This window comes from Colobus angolensis, unplaced genomic scaffold (genome assembly GCF_000951035.1).
Source record: "Colobus angolensis palliatus isolate OR3802 unplaced genomic scaffold, Cang.pa_1.0 Scaffold99, whole genome shotgun sequence".
Taxonomy (NCBI): domain Eukaryota; kingdom Metazoa; phylum Chordata; class Mammalia; order Primates; family Cercopithecidae; genus Colobus; species Colobus angolensis.
Genome location: NW_012123931.1, coordinates 2,302,970 through 2,321,083, shown reverse-complemented (window position 1 = coordinate 2,321,083; position 18,114 = coordinate 2,302,970). Strand labels below are relative to the sequence as shown.

General features: G+C 59.0%; 1 protein-coding gene across 1 annotated transcript in view; it reads right to left on the bottom strand.

The window, feature by feature from the left end:
* Window positions 1–524: 524 nt before the first annotated feature.
* Window positions 525–18,114, bottom strand: part of CSPG4 (chondroitin sulfate proteoglycan 4) — a 39,318-nt gene continuing 21,728 nt past the window's right edge. Inside the window, exons 3-10 of the mRNA XM_011932868.1 lie at window positions 13,306–16,842; window positions 11,343–11,825; window positions 10,863–11,039; window positions 8,969–9,167; window positions 8,733–8,867; window positions 8,419–8,585; window positions 3,882–4,065; window positions 525–3,563 (exon numbers count right to left, since the gene is read on the bottom strand). Coding sequence (XP_011788258.1) covers window positions 1,729–3,563; window positions 3,882–4,065; window positions 8,419–8,585; window positions 8,733–8,867; window positions 8,969–9,167; window positions 10,863–11,039; window positions 11,343–11,825; window positions 13,306–16,842 — 6,717 coding nt within the window. The 3' untranslated portion in view covers window positions 525–1,728. The remainder of the gene's footprint in view (window positions 3,564–3,881; window positions 4,066–8,418; window positions 8,586–8,732; window positions 8,868–8,968; window positions 9,168–10,862; window positions 11,040–11,342; window positions 11,826–13,305; window positions 16,843–18,114) is intronic.

Here is an 18,114-nt window from a genome sequence, read left to right as displayed (position 1 = left end):
CCAGGGCTGTCACCCACTGACCTGGCTGTGCTCAGAGGCCTCTCACGTTTCTCTTCCTCTCTTCAGTCTCATCTCAGGGCCAGGCATATCCCCTGGGACCCAGAATTTGTCTCCATTGCCCCCAACCCTGCGACACCCTCAAGAGGGGTCTAGAGGGTGGTGACTCAGCAACTCAGAGAAAGCCTTCTGGAGATGCCGTGGCCTCAGAACCCCTCTGTAACCCAATGCTGGCCTCTCAGGCCATGTGGAGGGATGCCTGGCTTTTCTGAATCCTTGCTGCTTCCTCTGGCTTGGAGAAGCAGCACCTTTGGTCCTCCTGTTGGGAGGGTGGAGACCAGCAGAAGCCTGCCTTGTAAAAGTTTCTAGGAGGCACCTGTGGTGGTTCTCCTCCCCCTCCCCCTTGGTACCATGTCCCAGCCTTGGGATGCCCAAGTCCCCCCACTCCCTTCATTTTGCTGCTGCAACCCCTTCAGAGGTGGCTGGGGAGGGACAGGGGTGTGGAGGTCAAAACTCAGGCTAATAAATCTAGGGTGGGGAGCATTTATTTTAATTTTTGTCTTGAAGCTCTTTGTAGAGGACCTAGCCTTTCCCTACTAAACTGAAGGGGTTTGGTCCCATCACCCAAAGACTGGCCCACCTGCCCACACAGGTGGGGGCACAGGAGGTCTGGGAGGCTCCAGGAGGTGGAAGTTCAGAGGTCTACCTGGCCCTCTCCATCCCACTGGCTGAGGCCAGGCCAGAGGGCTGACTCCAGGGGCCCTCTGTAGGCAAGCCGACGCCGACAAAAAGGCCCAGTGCACAGGTAAGACACAAACACCACACAGCTGTCCAGAACCTCCAAAGCACTGTTTATCCAGGCTCCATGGAGCCAAGTGCCCCCAGCTGCCTGCCCCCTAGTCCTCAGGGGGGCACTGGCACTGCAGTGGCCTCGGCCTGAGACCCTCCATGAGCCCCAGCCTAGCCTGCTCCAAAGCCGCTGACACATGCATGCTTAGCCCTTGCCCCATCAAGGTGGGGCCCTGGGAATGAACTGGCTGCAGACCCTCCTCCATCCCACACCCCCAGGGGCTCCATCAGTCCTTGCTAGCTCAGCACCATATTAAATAGCTTCCTTGCAATCTCCCTTAAATAAACCCATCCCCAGAGCAACCTACCCACCCTGCACCCTGATTATATTATTCTATTGGCTTATGCCTTCTAGAGTGGAGGCGCTCTCTCCTCCTGCCCTCTACTCCAGGGAATACCATCTCCCTGAAAAACCGGGGGGAAAGTTTTTCTCTCAACTCTGGGGCAGAGACAAAGGGTGGCCTGGGTTGGAGTGGAAAAGCCAGGAATACCCTCCTCTGTCCTTTCCCTCCCCAGGGTACTTTCTTCTCCTTGCCCTCTTAGCAGCCTCGGTCAGGCGTGACTTACCCAAGGTCACAGTCCCAGGACCCAGAATCATGACCCATGTGAGAGGTTACCCTGGTTTTGACAGCCTAAACCAGCTCCAGGGCAGGAATGAACTTAAGCCTGCCTCCACCTTGGCCCCTGCAGTTCTCCAAGCTTGGATTGATTCACTCTGTCCGGGACCCCTGGGACTATCTCCCAGGACCCTCCACCCCTGGTGTCTCCAGGTCTCTCTTGCTCTGGGGATACTCAGACAGCACCCGGGCATGGAAGCAATGGGGCCCAGGACATGGGCAAGCCCATCCCTGGCCCGATCAGCATCTGGGCCCAGGCCAGGCCTCACACCCAGTACTGGCCATTCTTAAGGGCAGGGTTGGGTGTCCGGCAGAACTGCAGCAGCTCTGGGTCAGGCTGGCCTCCTGGAGGGGGCCCCTGGCCAGGCACAGCTGTGAGCGGGATGGCCTGGCCTGGCTCCACCTTGCGAAAGGTCTCGGTGTCACCAGCCAGACCGTTGCGGGGCTTGGCAGTCAGGACCTGGACGTCATGCTTGCCCGTCTTGTTGCGTTTGCGGAGGTAGAAGAGCAGGGGCAAGATGAGCGCCAGGAGCAGAAGGACCAGGCACACGGGGATGATGACACTGAACATGTTGGCTTCAAGGAAGCCCAGGAAGCCTCCCTTGGCCACAGCAGGCACAGGGCTAGATGCCACGGGGCCTGGCTCGCCTGTGGGGGTGCTGCTCTCTGGCTTCCCTGCTTCCATCCGGGTGGCCTCGGGGACACTGAGCAGGGCCACGCTGTAGGGCCGGGCAGCATTGTAAGGCTCAGTGGCAAAGTCCAGGGAGGCCACAGCAGGTGGGACGCCCTGTGCCCACAGCTCCAGAGTGAGACTGTCGCCTGTGGGGCTGGGGGCCCTTCCCTCTGGCCTGCCCACCTCCAGCCCCAGCCTCCCATCCTCAAGGTCCTGCTGAGTGAACTGCTCCACCAGCTGGCTGCCCCCAGGCTCTGTCCTGGCTCGGGGCACACGGACCACACGGCCATGCCGGGGTCCCTCCAGGAGGCGGAAGCGAGGCACACTGCCCGTGCGGTTGGCCAGCTCGCCAGCATCTAGGATGGTGGGGTCCAGGCGCAGGGTAGCACCCTGGGGCCATGGCCCACCTGCCCACACATGCAGCAGAGCCCTCACAGTGACGTTCACTACGGCTGATGCGTTGACACCCCTAGCCAGTGCCAGGACTCTGAAGTGGTCATGAGAGGAGGAGAAGTTGGTGAAGGCAAAGACCACCTCGCCCTGGTCTATCTGGAGTTGGCTGAAGGCCGAGGCGGGCCGCCCACCCACCAGGAGATGCCCGTACTTCGGTCCCTGGATGAGGCGGTACGCTGCCTCTGGCTCCTCCCTATCTGAAACCACCCGGAGCTGCTGCTGGCTCAGTGAGGAGCGCCCCAAAGCTTGGGGCACCTCCAGGGGTGCCCGCAGCTGCACCTCGATGGCGGATGGTAGGATGTCCACGGCCAGGGACATGGGCAGCGGTGGGCTGGCCCCATCAGACATGCTCAGCTGGAAGATGCCTGCCACGCTGCTCCCGTTGGCCACGAAGGCCAGCCGCCCCGAATCCACGTCGGCTTGCGTGAAGCGGGTCACGGGCCCCGGGCCACCACCCACCAGGCTGAGGAAGCCGTTGTGGGGTGCCCGCTGGACCTCATACTCAATCTCCCCAGGAGCTGAGTCTGGGTCCACGACGCTCAGCTGGGCCCGGGAGATGGGGGCGCGAGAGCCTCGGGTGAGCCGGAGTGGGACAGAGGCCTGTGGCTGAGGGGGCCGCTCATTTACATCCCGCACCGTGATGGCAAAAGCCTCTGAGGTTTGGGGTCCAGCCACAGTGGCCCCTGCTGGCCCCTGGAGGTGGGCACGAAAGCGGAAGCCATCCTGTTGGGTACCCCCACCGCCGTGGGCATACACTAGCTGCCCTGCAGCCAGCTGGGACTGCAGGAAGTGGGGCTGCCCAGCGTGGAGGGGCTCCTCAGACACCAATAGCTGGCCCCGGCTGGGGAACTGCGTGACCTGGAAGAGTACATCATGCTCTAGGCGCTGGGGTGATGGAACGCTGGCCAAGAGGTTGGAGGCATCCAGGGCAGCCATGGTGATCTTGGCCCGCTGGCCCTCGGGGACCCAGAGACCTGGGGGTGGGACACAGGCTATGAGGGTCCAGCCTACTGAGGGAAGAGCCATGGACCCTCAGCTGGGGGTGCCCCAGGGCAAGGATGTGCCTCCCCCACACCCTCAAGCCAGGTCCTCCAGGGTGGGGCTCAGGGTTCCCAGGAGGACAAGGACTATGTCCCCGCTCTGATGCCAAAGCTTCCCCACTCACCCTCCCTGTGACTTCCCAGGTTCTGGGGGCTGAGACAGGAGCTGCTGACCCTGGCCTTGTGTCCCCACCTCCTGGGCCTTTCCCATTGTCCCTCCCCACAATCTTGCCAGGTCATCATGCTGTTCACCTTTGTTCTTCCAGAGGTGGCTGGGGCGCTGGGGACAGGCAGCCTCAAAAGACACAGCCACAGCAAGGGTGGCAGCCACGTCCTGGGCAGGTGGTGAGGACAGCTGGAGCTCTAGGGTATCGTGGGCCTCCCAGAAGGGCTCGGTGGGCATCTCATGCTCATACAGAATATTCCCAGCATAGATCTAGGGGAGACACCATCGTGTGATGAGAGGCAGGTCCAGCCGGGGTTGTCCAGACACTGAGCACTTCTGTCTCCTCAGGCCCCACTCTGGGCTCTCCTGGCTGTGCCCAGGTCTGTGTGTGTGACCTGCTCTCTCCCTCACTAACTCAGTGGGTCACATCAGGCAATGCAGTGCAGAGCTGGGCTCTGGAGCCGGAGTCTGGGCTCAAACCCCAGCTCTGCCACCCTGGGGAAATCGCCTAATTTCTCTGACCTCTGGGGAATGCAATGATCTGTCTGTGCTGCTCTCTAAAGCGAGTATTTCCTCTTGTGCACAGGAGCCTATCCCCTCTTGCCTTCTGAAGACACCACTTCTCCTGTCTTCTGGCTTTCTCCTATGATGTCAGTTTCTCCCCAGATGCATCATTCCCTTCATTATGCAATTATGCTATTCTTTTGTCTCACTTACATTAAAGCTATTTAATTATTATTATTATCATTATTGAGACACCGCAGTGGCATGATCATGGCTCACTGCAGCCTCGACCTCTAGGGCTCAAGCGATACTCCCACCTCAGTTTCCCAAGTAGCAGGGACTGCAGGCAGGTGCCACCACGCCCGGCTAATTTCTTTCATTGTTTGTTGAGACAGGGTCTCACTGTGTTGCCCAGGCTGATCTTGAACTCCTGGGCTCAAGTGATCCACTTGCCTCGGCCTCCCAAAGTGCTGGGATTACAGGCAGGAGGCACTGCACCTGGCCAGAAAAAACTATTCTTGACTTCACATTTTCCACCAACAACACCCCTGCCCCTTTGCTTCTCTTTGCAGCAAAACTTCAAAAAGCATAGTTCACACTCTCCCCCAGGCATTCGTGGGTCTCTCTACCCAAGATTTTGCTCCCCCATCACCATATCTCCTTTTGCCAAAGGCACCAGGGGCCTCTGTGTTGTTGGATCCAGCAGTCAGCTCTCAGCCTCCTGTTACCTGCTCAGCGGCACTGGCGCCACCAAGCAGCCCTTCCTCCAAGAGAGCCACGGACTCCGGGATACTTCAGTCTGGGGTTCCTCCTGCCTCACAGATTCTCCTGGCTGTTCCTTCTCTTCTCCTCAACATCTTATGGTCAGGTCTCCAGGTTCTTTTCTGTCTACAGGCACTCTCCATGGGTCCTTGTTCAGTTTCCTGGCCTTAAATGCCAGCTGTGCTGAAGACCCACTTATTTGTAGCTCCAGCCTAGCCTGCTCTCCCCTGAACCCCAGACTCATGTTTGCAGCCGCCCCTGCAGATATCTAGTGGACATCTCAAACTCAACCTGCCCCAGCTGCACTCCCGATCAGCCCCACCTCCTATAGTCATCCTGCTTCAGAGACCATAGCTCCATTTTCAAGGGCTCAGACCAAACCCTTGGAACCACCCTTGCATCCTCTCTTTCCCTCAAACCACCTCCTCTCTCACCTGGATTATTGTAACAGCTTCCTGTGTCCCAACTGCAGTCCCCCACCCCTTATATTTTGTTCTTAACACAGCAGCCAGAGTGAGCCTTTTGAAAGGGCAGATTATGGGGCTCTTTGGCTCACATAGTGTGGTGTCTCCCCATCTGTCCACTAAGGCCTGGCTGTGACCACATCACCCCGTGACCTCAACTCCCCTCACCTCCAGTCCAGCCACACCTGCTGTTCTATGGGGCTGCCTGCAGTTCAACACCAAAGAATATTCTTCACTCCAGGAAGAAAAGAGGTTTCCTCCCACTCCAATCAAAATGTGTTCTTTTGGCCTATCTTTTGTTCCCCACCCCCCTTTTTTTTTTGGGACGGAGTCTTGCTCTGTTGCCAGGCTGGAGTGTAGTGGTGTGATCTTGGCTCACTGCAACCTCCACCTCTCGGGTAGAAGCAATTCCCCTGCCTCAGCCTCCCGAGTAGCTGGGACTATAGGTGCGTGCCACCACGCCCAGCTTATTTTTTGTATTTTAGTAGAAATGGGGTTTCACCTGTTAGCCAGGATGGTCTCGATCTCCTGACCTCATGATCCACCTGCCTTGGCCTCCCAAAGTGCTGGGATTACAGCCATGAGCCGCCACGCCCGGCCTTACTTTCCCCTTTTAGGAAACACTGGGAACTATTTTTCTTCTCAGAGAAAAACAGGACTTGCACAGTAGTAACATGGAAACTTAACAGGGTCTTAACCTGTGAAGACTCTAGGAGCAGAACCTGGAGTAAGGGGGAGCAGGAGCCAGAGTAAGGGGAGCAGGGCCTGGGCTAAGGGAGAGCAGGGCCAGGCTAAGGGGAGGCAGGGCCCAGTCTGAGGTGGGGGCAGGGCCTGGTCTAAGGGGAGCAGAGCCTGGGCTAAAGGGCAGCTGAGCCCAGTCTGAAGGAGAGCCGAGCTATCTACATAGGGGCTAGCACCTGTTCTAAAGGAAGCGGCTGCTCCTCTGCTTTTGCTGTAAGAGGGAACACAGGCCTTTTAAGAAAATGGGGATCAAGTTTTTTGTTTAATTTCCCAAAGGTTATATGTTGACAATTAACTTCAAAGTATTAGCTGCTGTGTGCAGGCCAAATAAACACATCTGTGGGCCAAATCTGGCCCAGGACTAAAAAGCTGCCAGTGGCAACTTCTGGTCCAGGCTGAATGGTAGGCAGGAAGGAAATGGAGCCCCCAGGAGTGGGAGTGGGAGCTGATGCCTGGATACAGGAGCTCTGTGGGTGGGAGTGAGACAAAACACAGGGTCCTGAGCTCTGGGGAGCAAGCAGTGTCCTCCAGTGAAGGAAATCCTGGACTCGCAGGCAGAAGTTTTGCCTCTTACTTGCCATGTGCTCTAAATAAAGTTACCCTGCCCTCCAAGAGCCTGTTTCCTTATGTGAAAAATGGGGACACCTGACCCCTTCCCTGCCCAGTTCAGTGTTGTGGGACAGGGCTGCTGTCAAGACAATACCCAGTCCTGCCCTCCTCCCCGAGTGGGCCAGGTAGCCCACATAGCCTCTTCCCTGCTTTCCTGGCTGGCACTGCCAGCCTGGCCCCCGGTGCCCATTCAATCTAGTCCTTCATATTGCTGGGGCACGGGGAAGCTCTGAGTAACGTGGGACTATAGAGTGCGCGAGGGTTGCTGATGGCCGGGTCCCGTGCCCTCCCCATTCCTGCGCATTCTTGACAAAGGCTCCCAGCAACCAAGGGTATGCAGCAGCTGTAGACACCAGCCTGATGAGTATCTCATTGTGTGGAGGGGGCCGTAGCAGGAGTGGGGCTCCAGGAAAACACAGAACCTGGCCTGGGAGGTGTTGATGTGAGAAGCCCAAGAAACTTTATTCCACCCGTCAAAGCCACCTCCTTCCAGATGCCCAAAGGCTCCCCATCTGAGCCACTTGCTGGGCAGGAACCTCGGCTTTGCACTTGCTGAATACCATCTGCGCCTCTCAGGAGGGAGAGTGCCAGGCTCAGGAGGTCCCTGCCCAAGCAGGGGGCTGGGGTGGGCTTTGCCATTTTTGAGGGCTGGCGGGGGGACCCCTCTGGAGGTACCTGGGGCAGTACCATGTGCCATGGCTCCTGAATGACAGAGTCGGCTCTGCGCCCCACAAGACCGCTCCCTACCTAGAACTCACTGTGATCATGTGATGGGTCCAGATGCCCATGCAGCCTCCTGGCGGGAGCATCACATGTGCTGCCTGCCTGGGATGGCCCATGGAAGAGTCTGCCCCGTTCTGCCCTGCTATGGAACAACTCCTGTCCTGCCTTCAGGAAGAGGTGTTCATTTAAGCGATGACTGGGCTGGCCTCCATGGCACAGTTGTCACAGACAGTCTGCTGATACCCATGGCTGAGAGCTCTAGTTCTTCCTAGTGGTCTCTGAAGCCACCAGGATGGATGAACCATGGCTTCACCATCTTGGTCGACTCAGCTGCCTTTCATCAGCTCATCTGCCCCTAGGATCCACTCTGCCTCTGGCTGGCACCTGACCTGAGCCCCAGGCTCACGCCTCTGCCCACAGGCCCAGTAGCTTCTTCACCTCCAACTCCATCCCCCACCAAGCACTGCCCCTCGCCAGCTACTGGGTTGCCACTAGTGCCCACACATGGTGCCCCCTCTCCAGACCTTCGGGTCCGGCTGTAGCTTCCTTCTGGAAGCTATACCCCAAGACTCCAGCCCTGCTCTGGGGCCCTGTATCCCTGACTTTCTGCATCCTTCTCCCTCCTTCTAGAACATGAACTTGCCCTGCCAGCCTGGCAGCTCCTGGGGGGCAGGACACCAGGGCCTGGACCATGGCAGGACCGGGAGCGTCTGCTGCCAGTGATGCTGGAGCTGGCACCCATGTCCACGTGATGTCCATGGCACCGCGTCCACCTGAGGCTGGGGGTGTCTGAGTGATGGCTGCAAAGTGGGGCCCTTACCTCTGCCTGAGTGAAGTTCACCAGGGCCTCCCCTGTGCTGTCCTGCTGGGCATGGAACAGCCGGCCTAGCTGGGGTCCCCGCACCACATGGTAGAGCAGGAGCTGGGGGTCGGTGCCTGCGCTGGAGCTGGCTCTGAGGGTCTGACTGCTGAGTGGCTGGACGGACCCTGCCAGAGGCAAAAGGGGCTATCAGACTTTGACTGGGAGCCAGGCCCAGGCCTGTGGCTGCAGAGAGGCAGTGTGACCCTGGCGTGCCACCCTCAGCTCTGCCCCAGCTCCTGGCACCCAGGAATGTCCACGGTCAGCATACCCACCTGGGCAGACAGTCAGTGTCCGGCTGCCCTCCAGCGAGAGGAGCACTCGCTTCTGGGCCGTCACTCGGAAGAAGTGTCCGGAGGAAGTGTGCTCGCCATCAGAGAGGCCGAAGCGGAAGCCTCCATCCAGGGTTCCTGGGGACAGGGGCATTGGGTCCAGCTGGCCCGAGCTGGCTCCCCATCTCAGGGCAACCCCGTGGGCAGCAGGAACCTGAGGCCCGGCCCTCAGCACCCACCTCTGTGTGAGAACAGCACGAGTCTGCCGTCCAGCTGGGCCTGTGTGAAGCTGCGCACTTCGGTGCCCGGCGCCGCCCGCAGCACTACCCGCCCGTTGCTGGGCTGTTCGATGGTATAGACCAGATCCTCGGACCCAGAGTCGCCGTCCGTGCTCCTCAGAACCTCTGCAGGGATGGGCGCAGTGGCCCCCTCCCACATCTGGGGACACAGGCCTGTGTAGGTTCTGCCTTGCCACGCTCACCCACCCCTTCCTCCCCAGCTCTGGGCTGCCACCAGCGTTCCAACTCTGCTGCGGCTCAGGCCCTCAGGTGGCATCGAGGCTGGCACCGCTCTGGCTTCCCTGCACAAAGGGCCCTCCCCACATTCACCTTCCCTGTCACCCCAGGGAAGGCCCCAGGGAAGGTCACCCTCCAGGCCCAGCCTCCCTGCTCTTCATCTGCCCTAGTCCTGCATGTCCCTCAAGGCCAGCTTGTGTCCCCTACCAGGAAGGCCCCTGTTCTTACCCTCACCAAGTTCTCAGCCCCAGAAACCCCCAACGCTGACCAACAGTGCTCCTTAATCTGTCTCACTGGTGGGGCAGGGGTCTCCTTTCAGAGCCTCCGTGTGTGCCTGGCCAGGGCCGGGCACAGATGGGAATGGTGATTTTAGAAACGGGCCCTCCTTCCAGCTGAGGGAGGGGTGGGTGGCGCGGAGAGTGGGGGGCTGCTGGTTGGCACTGTTCTGCAGCGCAGAATCAGCGCTGGGATGGGCCCAGGTGCTTCCAGAGCAGTTACGGGCCCTCGTCATGTTGGGTGAAGGGGACCCTTTTTCAGGTCTCCCACTTGCAAGCACAGCAGGCGCCTGTTCCTGAGGTCCTGGTACCAGTCTTGCTGGGTCAATTACTTGCAGGCAGAGCTGCAGTCGAACTCACATGCCCAGAAAACAGAGCCTTCTGGCATTCCTGGGCTTCCTCCCCCGGCCCCAAGGAGCCCTCAGGCCCAGCCCTGGCAGGAGGGGCCATAATGTTGCAGGGCCGGACCCCAGCACTGGGCTTCTGGAGCAAACACAGGTAGATGGCACCACCTGGTGGCCGTGCTGCCACACAGCTGTCCCAGCCTGTGGTTCCAGAGCACTGTGTACCACTCTTCTGCGGCCTCCGCACCACCAGGCTGCCCTCTATGGGCACATCCTAGACCACCAAGGCCTCCCCCGCAACCCCTGCCCCAGGTGCCCCATGTCAGAGACAGCCCAAGTCAGTCCTCTTGTGGAACCTTCAGTGGCTCCTGCTGACCCAGGAGTACGCACCCCAGAAGCCGGCATTCAAAGCCCTGCCATGTGGGCTTAGTAAAGCCACGCCCTTTCTGTTCTACCAGAACTACTTTTGCAACCATGGAGAAGTTCCATCCCATGTCTGGGCCTCAACTTCTACCTGCAGAGTGGGGCCCTTACCTCTGCCTGAGTGAAGTTCTCCAGGGCCTCCCCTACACTGTCCTGCTGGGCGTGGAACAGCCTCGTGCAGGACTTCGGGGACCCAAGCTGTAGCCTTCACTTGCTGGGTGAAGGTGGGAAACAAGAGCTTCTGCCCTGATGCCTGCCCTTAAGGGCTTGTAAGTGATTCTGTCGGGAGTTCTGGTCCTGAGCCACAGGAGAAGGACCAGCAGAGCCACCCATGGCCGCTCAGAAGTCTGCCCACCTTACCTGCAAGCGTCCAATAACAAAACCTCCCACCTGTGTTCCGTTTCAGCAAAATCTCACAACTCTCCTTCCAACAACCCCGTGAGGCATGCAGCAGCTTCCCCATTTTGCAGAGGAGGAAACTGAGGCTCAGAGAGGGGGAGCTCTGTGCCAGGAAGTAGGGGATGCTGGCCTCTTTCTCGAAGCAGACATGGGGGATGGTGCCAGGAATACTCTCACCTGCAGGCCTGTGTTTGTAGTGAGGACAGGGGGTTGGTCATTGACAGGCAGGATGGTGACAGTGAAGGCCACAGGATGGCTCTGGCGGTCCATCTCGGAGGCGTTAGCCATCAGGACAAAACTGTCTGTCAGTGTCTCGCTCCCGTCGTGCACGTAGCGGATCAGCTGCTCTTCCACCTACGGGCAGGCCCAGGGCTAGTCAGGCCCCAGCAGCACCCTTCATGTCCTGCCTTTGGGTGCAGGAGGAGACTGACTCTTTTAGGGCTTCATTTTCCATTGGTGGAAAATGGGGACCGTAAGTTCTGGCTCCAAGGAGTTGTGAGGAAGAAAAGAGATACGGTATTTAAAGCACAGGTGCTTCTGAAATGTGACTCCCCGTCTCGTCTCTGTGTATAACCCCCAGACTGGGAGTCCCCGGGGCTCCCTCCACTCTGCCCCCAGAGCTGGGCTGCAGCCCCTGGGCCTCTCTCACAGCTGTACCTCTCTCCAGGAGAAGGTGCTGAGGGTCCTGGCTTGAGGTCCATCCTCTTTCTGCAGGGCCCCATGCCGGGGTGGCTCCAGCACCTGCAGGCCGAGGCCCCGGAGAGTGGGAAAGTAGGGCCCGGCGACACGGAGCAGTGGAGGGGCCAGGGTGAGGCTGCCACCCTCAGGGACGCTGAAGTTTTGCGCCTCCACTGGGATGGCAGCGGGCAGCACCTCCAGGTCCACGCGGACATCCTCAAGGGGAGCACCCAGGCCTGAGGCCACATCCAGTGAGAAGGCATCGCTCCAGGCCTCAGGGCGGGAGTGCAGGTACAGGACCCTGCCGGCATCCACTGCCTCCTGGGAGAAGCTCTGCACGGGGTCCAGGCTGGGTGGCTCATCTGCCAAGACGCCACGAGACACCATCACCAGGTAGCCAGCACTCGGTGGCTTCTTCACTGAGAATACGATGTCTGCCGGTGGCACTGCCTCCTGGGATGCCTGGTTAACAGAGGTCACAAGGACTCACAGGGGGCCACAGAGGGGGTCTCACAGGGGTCCACTGTGGCCCTAAGCAGCCAGAACAGGCTTGATCTTGCCTCACTTATTCCTCCAGATACCACTGCTCATTTAGACACACAAACACACATGTGGGTTCACACACACAGCAGCCAGGCATGCAGCTGGTCACATTTTTTGTTTTTTGACAGTCTCACTCTGTCACCCAGGCTGGATGGAGTGCAGTGGTGCAATCACGGCTCTCTGCAGCCCCAACCTCCCAGGCTCAAGGGATCCTCCCACCTCAGCCTCCCAAGTAGCTGTGACCACAGGCACGTGCCACCATGCCCAGCTAATTTTAAATTTTTTGTGTAGAGATGGGGTTTCATTGGGTTGCTCTGGCTGCTGGTCACATGTCAGTACCCATCCCACACATGGTTACAGGGGGTCAGTCACACAGCTTGAGATGCACTCCCCCGGGGAGGTGCATAATCACATATCCCCAGACTCAGTGACACAGACACACAAGTTCATCATACGCTGATGCAGCCACACATGTACATATGCGCGTGTGTCACACACACACACACACACACACACACACACACACACACACACACACACACACGGCCCCTGCTCAGGATCTGTTCAGGCCTGTGGCTAGTTTGCAGGCAGCGTCCTCCCCAACCCCTGCTATTACCACTCAGGACCATCAGAGGGCGCCTCACCCCACCCGTCCTGGAGGCACAGCCGCCTTCAGCCCAGGCCCTACAGAGCTCACGCCCCAAAGGCCACATGGGCTCCCTCACCTGATGGGTCAGCCACGAGAGACTAAACCACCCCCAAACTCACATTCCTGTTCTATGCCTTTGCCCGAATGTTCCTTCTGCCTGGAATACCACTCCCCATTCTCTGCTCCTGATGGCCTGTGCTCTTCAGAGCCCGGCCCAAACGCTGCCTCCTTCCTCGAGGCCTTTCTGACACCAGATCTGCTGGTTTGCTGTGGGCCCCAAGCTCCAGATATGCAGACCAGAAGGGTCTCCGAAATGAGCAGTGTAGGAGGGGACACGCGGATCTGAAGAGCAGCCGCCTGTCTCCACGGTCAGCAATCCCCAAAGCTCAGGGCCCGTGATGCCCTCCCAGGGAACTGACTGCAATGCAGAATCTCGGGCTCCACTTCAGAGATTCTGTAGGGCTGGGTGGGGCCCAGGAATCTGCACGCTCAGCCACACCATGGACACGAGAGGACATGACCTCTGGAGGCACACACAACTCCCAGGAGGATGGGTGTACAGCAAGCTCCCCAGAAATTTAGAAACACAACAGATACAGAAACACATCCGAGGCACGTGCACACATGTAGCCTGGGGCCACCACAGCCACAGCCCAAGTCACATGTGTACTTGTGACACTCTGGCATGGAGGCTGGGCGGCAGGTCCTCTACCTGGCCCACACTCCTGCTCATCACCTCCAGCTCCTCACCTCCAGCTGGTCCCTTCTGATCTCAGCTGCCTCTCCCTGGAAGACGTAGATCTTCTTGTGCCGGACCAGCTTCAGTGGGGCCAGTGGGCCCTCTAGGGCAACGGTCACTTGTAGGGTGGCATCCGTGTGCACTGGCCCTGCTTCCACGGAGAAGGCCAGGGTGTCGCGGGGGCTGAGGCTGCCATTGTGGTTATAGAGAACGGCCCCATCCAGCAGGTCCTGCTGGGAGAAGGCTGTGGCTGGCTGACCGGCCCGGAGTACCTGTCCCCAGCGAGGGCCGGCTGTGACGTGGTAGTGGACCTCATCCCCACTGCGGATGTCGAGGTTGGTGTCCAGGTGGAACACGGCTGTGTCGATGGTGCCCTGGCCTCCTTGAGGGACCACAAGTCTGGAGCCGTTGGCCACACGGAGGTAGGGCTCCGAGGCCTGCACCTCCAGCAGCGCAGTGGCCTGGTGTTGCCCATCAGACACCTGCAGCTGGATCCAGCCACGGTCTGCCCCTGAGTGCACAAACAGGACTCGCCTCTTTCTGAGGTCCTCCTGGGTGAAGCGGTAGATGGGCCGCGTGGGCTCATCCACGGCCACGATACTGCCAAAGAGGAGGTCCTTGCGGGTCAGCACCAGCTGGGCGTCAGCAAAGCCGGAGTCAGCATCGCTGAAGGCCACGTCGTCTGTAGTCAGCAGCCTCCGCCCACCTCGGGCCACATGGAAGACGCGGCTGATGGTCTGCACAGGGGCGTGGTCATTCACGGGTTGGATGGCCACCCGGAAGACACCCCGTACCTCCTCCCAAGCCATGTCACCACTGCTCTCACCCTGGCGGGTAGCAACAAATGGGATATCATCTTCTGTGGTCTCGGAGTCATCATGCTGGTAGACCAGCCGGCCACGCAACAGGTCTTCATTGGTGAAGGATGTCACCATAGTGGTCTTGTCCTGTGTCCCACGCCAAGCCAACCTCCCATGGCGGGGCCGCTCCATGACCTCATAGAGGTAGCTGGCACTATTGAGACTCTTGACAAAGAGGTGGTCAGCAGAGAGGACCCCCTCACCACCCTCAGGCACTACGAGGAGGACATTGGTGAGGACGGGCGCATCTGGGTCACCACCAATGTGGATGGGGAAGGTATAGAGCGGGGAGAAATATGGCGGAGCTGTGACACGGAAACGGAAGGTGTCCTCGACTGCCTCCGAGGCACGTGCCGTGGCCCCATAGGTCACCCGGCCAGCCTGTATGTCATCCTGGGTGAAGCCCTGACCGTCTGACAGCCTCGTGCCCTGTAGTTGAAGGTTGCCTTTCCTGGGAGCCTGAACCACCTCATAGTGGAAGGTTGGGGGGCTTGGGCCTGCCTCCTCCAGGGTGGCCTCCAGGTGGGCTGTGGTGAGGGTCTCCTGCTGGGTGTTCTGAGTGTGCAGTGGCTCCAGCCGCAGCATCCACACGGTGGCTCTCTGGATGGTCACTGGGAAGGACAGATTGCTCAGGATCTCCTGGCCCACCTGCACCTCCAGGGCTAGATTCTCCATGGTGTCCTCGGTGCGGTGCTGTGGGTCGGTGCTCAGGTACCTCACACGGCCCTGCTCCACATCCCGCTGGTGGAACGCTTGTGTGGCCCACCACTCAGCACCCTCCACCCCACCTGCCCCCTGCTTCTGCAGCTCCCCGAACTGCAGGGCTCCGGTGACGCGGAACAGTACGCTCACATCCTGCCCCACGGCATTGGTCTCCACCGACAGGTTGGCGGGCAAGATGGGCATGGCAGAGCCTTGGGCCAGGTGCAGCCCTGTGCTGCGGTGGATCTGTATGGCCGGCCGGACGGCCACCACCTTCAGCGTGGCCGGGGGGCTGGCCTGCAGTCCATCGCTGACCCGGAACGTCAAGTCCTGTGCAGGGCCACCGCGGTGGACATAGACTAGGCTGCCGGCCTCCAACTCTCGGCAGGAGAACTCAGTTGCCGGCTCCCCAGGCTGGTCTCGGCGCTGCACTGGGAGGCCAGAGGGGGCTCCAAGGAACTGGAAGGTGAGGCCCTCACAGGCAGAGTCCGGGTCATAGGCCTGGAAAACCTCGGGCCCCAGCGGCTTCTGTGTGTGTTCCAGGATCACCATGAGGCTGCCATGTGGGAAGATGATGCGGGGTGGGTCATTGACAGGGTTGACCTGGATGGGCAGGAGGTAAGTTTGGCCCCTCCGCAGGCATGAGGGCATAGGCACCCGAGCTGTCACTGACACCTCCAGCACCAGCTGGTCGGAGGTGTCCTCAGAGCCATCGTGGATGAAGCGGACCTTGCGGTTCACCACGTCCAGGAGGGTGAACATTTTTCGTGCCTGGGCTCCCGGGATGTCCAGCTCGAGCTCGCCATGGCGTGCCCCTTGGGTCACACTGAATAGCACCTGGGATTTGCGCAGTTCAGCCTCCATAAGGTCCAGCGTGGGCTGCACGTGCCGCCACTCAAGCCAGGCTGTGCCCCCCTCGGCCACCACCAGTGGGCTGATAGTCAGCAGCTGGGTGAAGTTGGCAAAGACAGGAGGCAGACCTGGCTCAGGCACGCATGGCTCAGGCAGCTCCATGGCAGGCCAAGCCTCGGGGGCCAGGGTGGAGAAAGCTTCATAATGGCCATAGGCATCGTCCTCATACTCCTCCTCTTCCAACCTGCAGCCAGCCACCATGTTGCGTGTCAGCAAGGCTTCTCGCAGCCCCCGCCTCTGGCCATTGACACTGAGGTCTTCCATGCAGCCCAGCAGGGAGGCATTGGTGGCCTCTGGTGTCAGGCCCAGGCGGTGTTCCTGGAGGTGACGAGAGGCCTCTGCATCCAGCCCCCCGAGAAGGAGACTGCCCCGTGGCTCCAGGTAGCTGAGGACTCCTCGGTTTGAAGTACGCGTGGGGTACTGGTCCACGGAGACTTCCAGCTGGTGAGCATTGATATGGACACTGACCTCATGGGGCTGCCCGTCGGCCACAGGCACACTGTTGTGGAGCAATACGGTACCCTGGCCCTTCTCGACCACGGCCCGCAGGTGGCCCTCAAATATGTCCACATAGATGAAGTCCCCACGCCGGCCCCCTGCCTGGAAGGCCAAGGGTGCCTGCCGGCTCTGTGTGGTGAGTGTAAACTCTAGGGTTCCTTCATCCTGAGTGCCCCAGGCAGGGAAGGCAGCCAGAGAGTGGGGTCCAGAGAAGCCCAGGGCCACATCATCACCAGCAGAAAACTCTTCAGCACAGCCCTCATGCACGTCGGGGGTCAGAGGCCGGAGGAGACTGCGGCCATTGAGGGTGGCTGCATGGAGGCAACCCCTCAGGGGTCGGCTGGTTCCCCTCAGGTAGGGCAGGCCAAGGCTCCCAGTGCCCCCAACAAAGAGCCCATAGGGGACCTCGAGGGGGGCTCCTGGGACTGCAGAGGAGGCGTTCAGAAGCCCATCGACTGACAATGTGGCCCAGCCCTCTACGACAGTCAGCACTGTAGTGTGGGGAATGGAGTCACTCAGCAGCGTCTCTGCTGGGGTCTGTAGCCTCAGCTCCTCCTGGCCTAGAACAAGTCTGACCTGAAGAGAGATGGGGAATGGAAGATGGGGGACAGCACTTTGAATCCATCATTTCCCTCATAAAAGCATAGAGCCAGGCGTGGTTGCAGTGGTGGCTCATGCCTATAATCCTAGCACTTTGGGAGGCCAAGGTGGGCGGATCACCTGAGGTTGGGAGTTCAAGACCAGCCTGGCCAACATGGAGAAACCCTGTCTCTACTAAAAATACAAAACTGGCCAGGCATGGTGGCGCATGCCTGTAATCCCAGCTACTTTGGAGGCTGTGGCAGGAGAACTGCTTGAACTCGGGAGGCGGAGGTTGCAGTGAGCTGAGATCATGCCATTGCACTCCAGCCTGGGCAGCAAGAGCGAAACTCTGTCTCAAAAAAACAAAAACAAAAACAAAAGCAAACGAAAAAAAGCATAGTGGGTTCCCCACACTTGGGGCCCCAGAGTAGAAAAACTAGGACAAGGGCCTCTAGTGCCACTCCTCTTGCCGTCCTGCCATCTCTTTACTCATCCTCCAAACACTTACCAAAAAGAACTCTGGGCCAGGCCTGGATGGGCTCTGGGGACCCTGATGTGAATCAGGGGCGGTCCTCGCCCACAGGGAACTGACATACAGCAAGATGCTGTCTTAGAAATCCAACCTGTATTTAAAAATGTTTCCCCTCTTTCCTTGAGTGAGAGGTGCCAGAAATATTGTCTTGGAATCTGGATTTCAACTCTGGAATAATGGGTAACTGGGAATCCCTCGATCAGTCCCCCTCAACAGGGCAAAGTTTCTTGGGGTCATTGAAGGCAGCCAGGCTCACTGTTCAGAGACAGGCTAATTTTTAAATTGAAATTTAAATACTATGTGTTCTGAGAAAAAGCTCCCTGACCTGGGGTGGAAGGAGATCTTGGGGAGAGATGGATATAGTTCTGTCTCCATGACATTGACAGCAGAAATGGCTCTGGTACAGTGCTCCCAGATGGTAGAATGGGAGGTGGCAGAGTATGGGAACTGCAGAATCAGGGCACTAAGAACTATAATTTTGGAGTCCTGGTATGGAGCATCTCTGTAGGGGTGTGGCATCATTGTACTTGCAGAACTGGACAGTCATCAGCACCAGCCTGCACCACGCCAGTGTTTAACAGTGACACCCTGTGGAAATGAGAAGCAATGAAAGCAGCAAACTGACAAAGCCCTAGTCCTCTCCCCACGGGGTGTGGAAGGAGATAGCTGCCCCAAATTTTTTTTCTTTTTTTTTTTTTTTTTGAGATGGAGTTTGGTTCTTGTTGCCCAGGCTG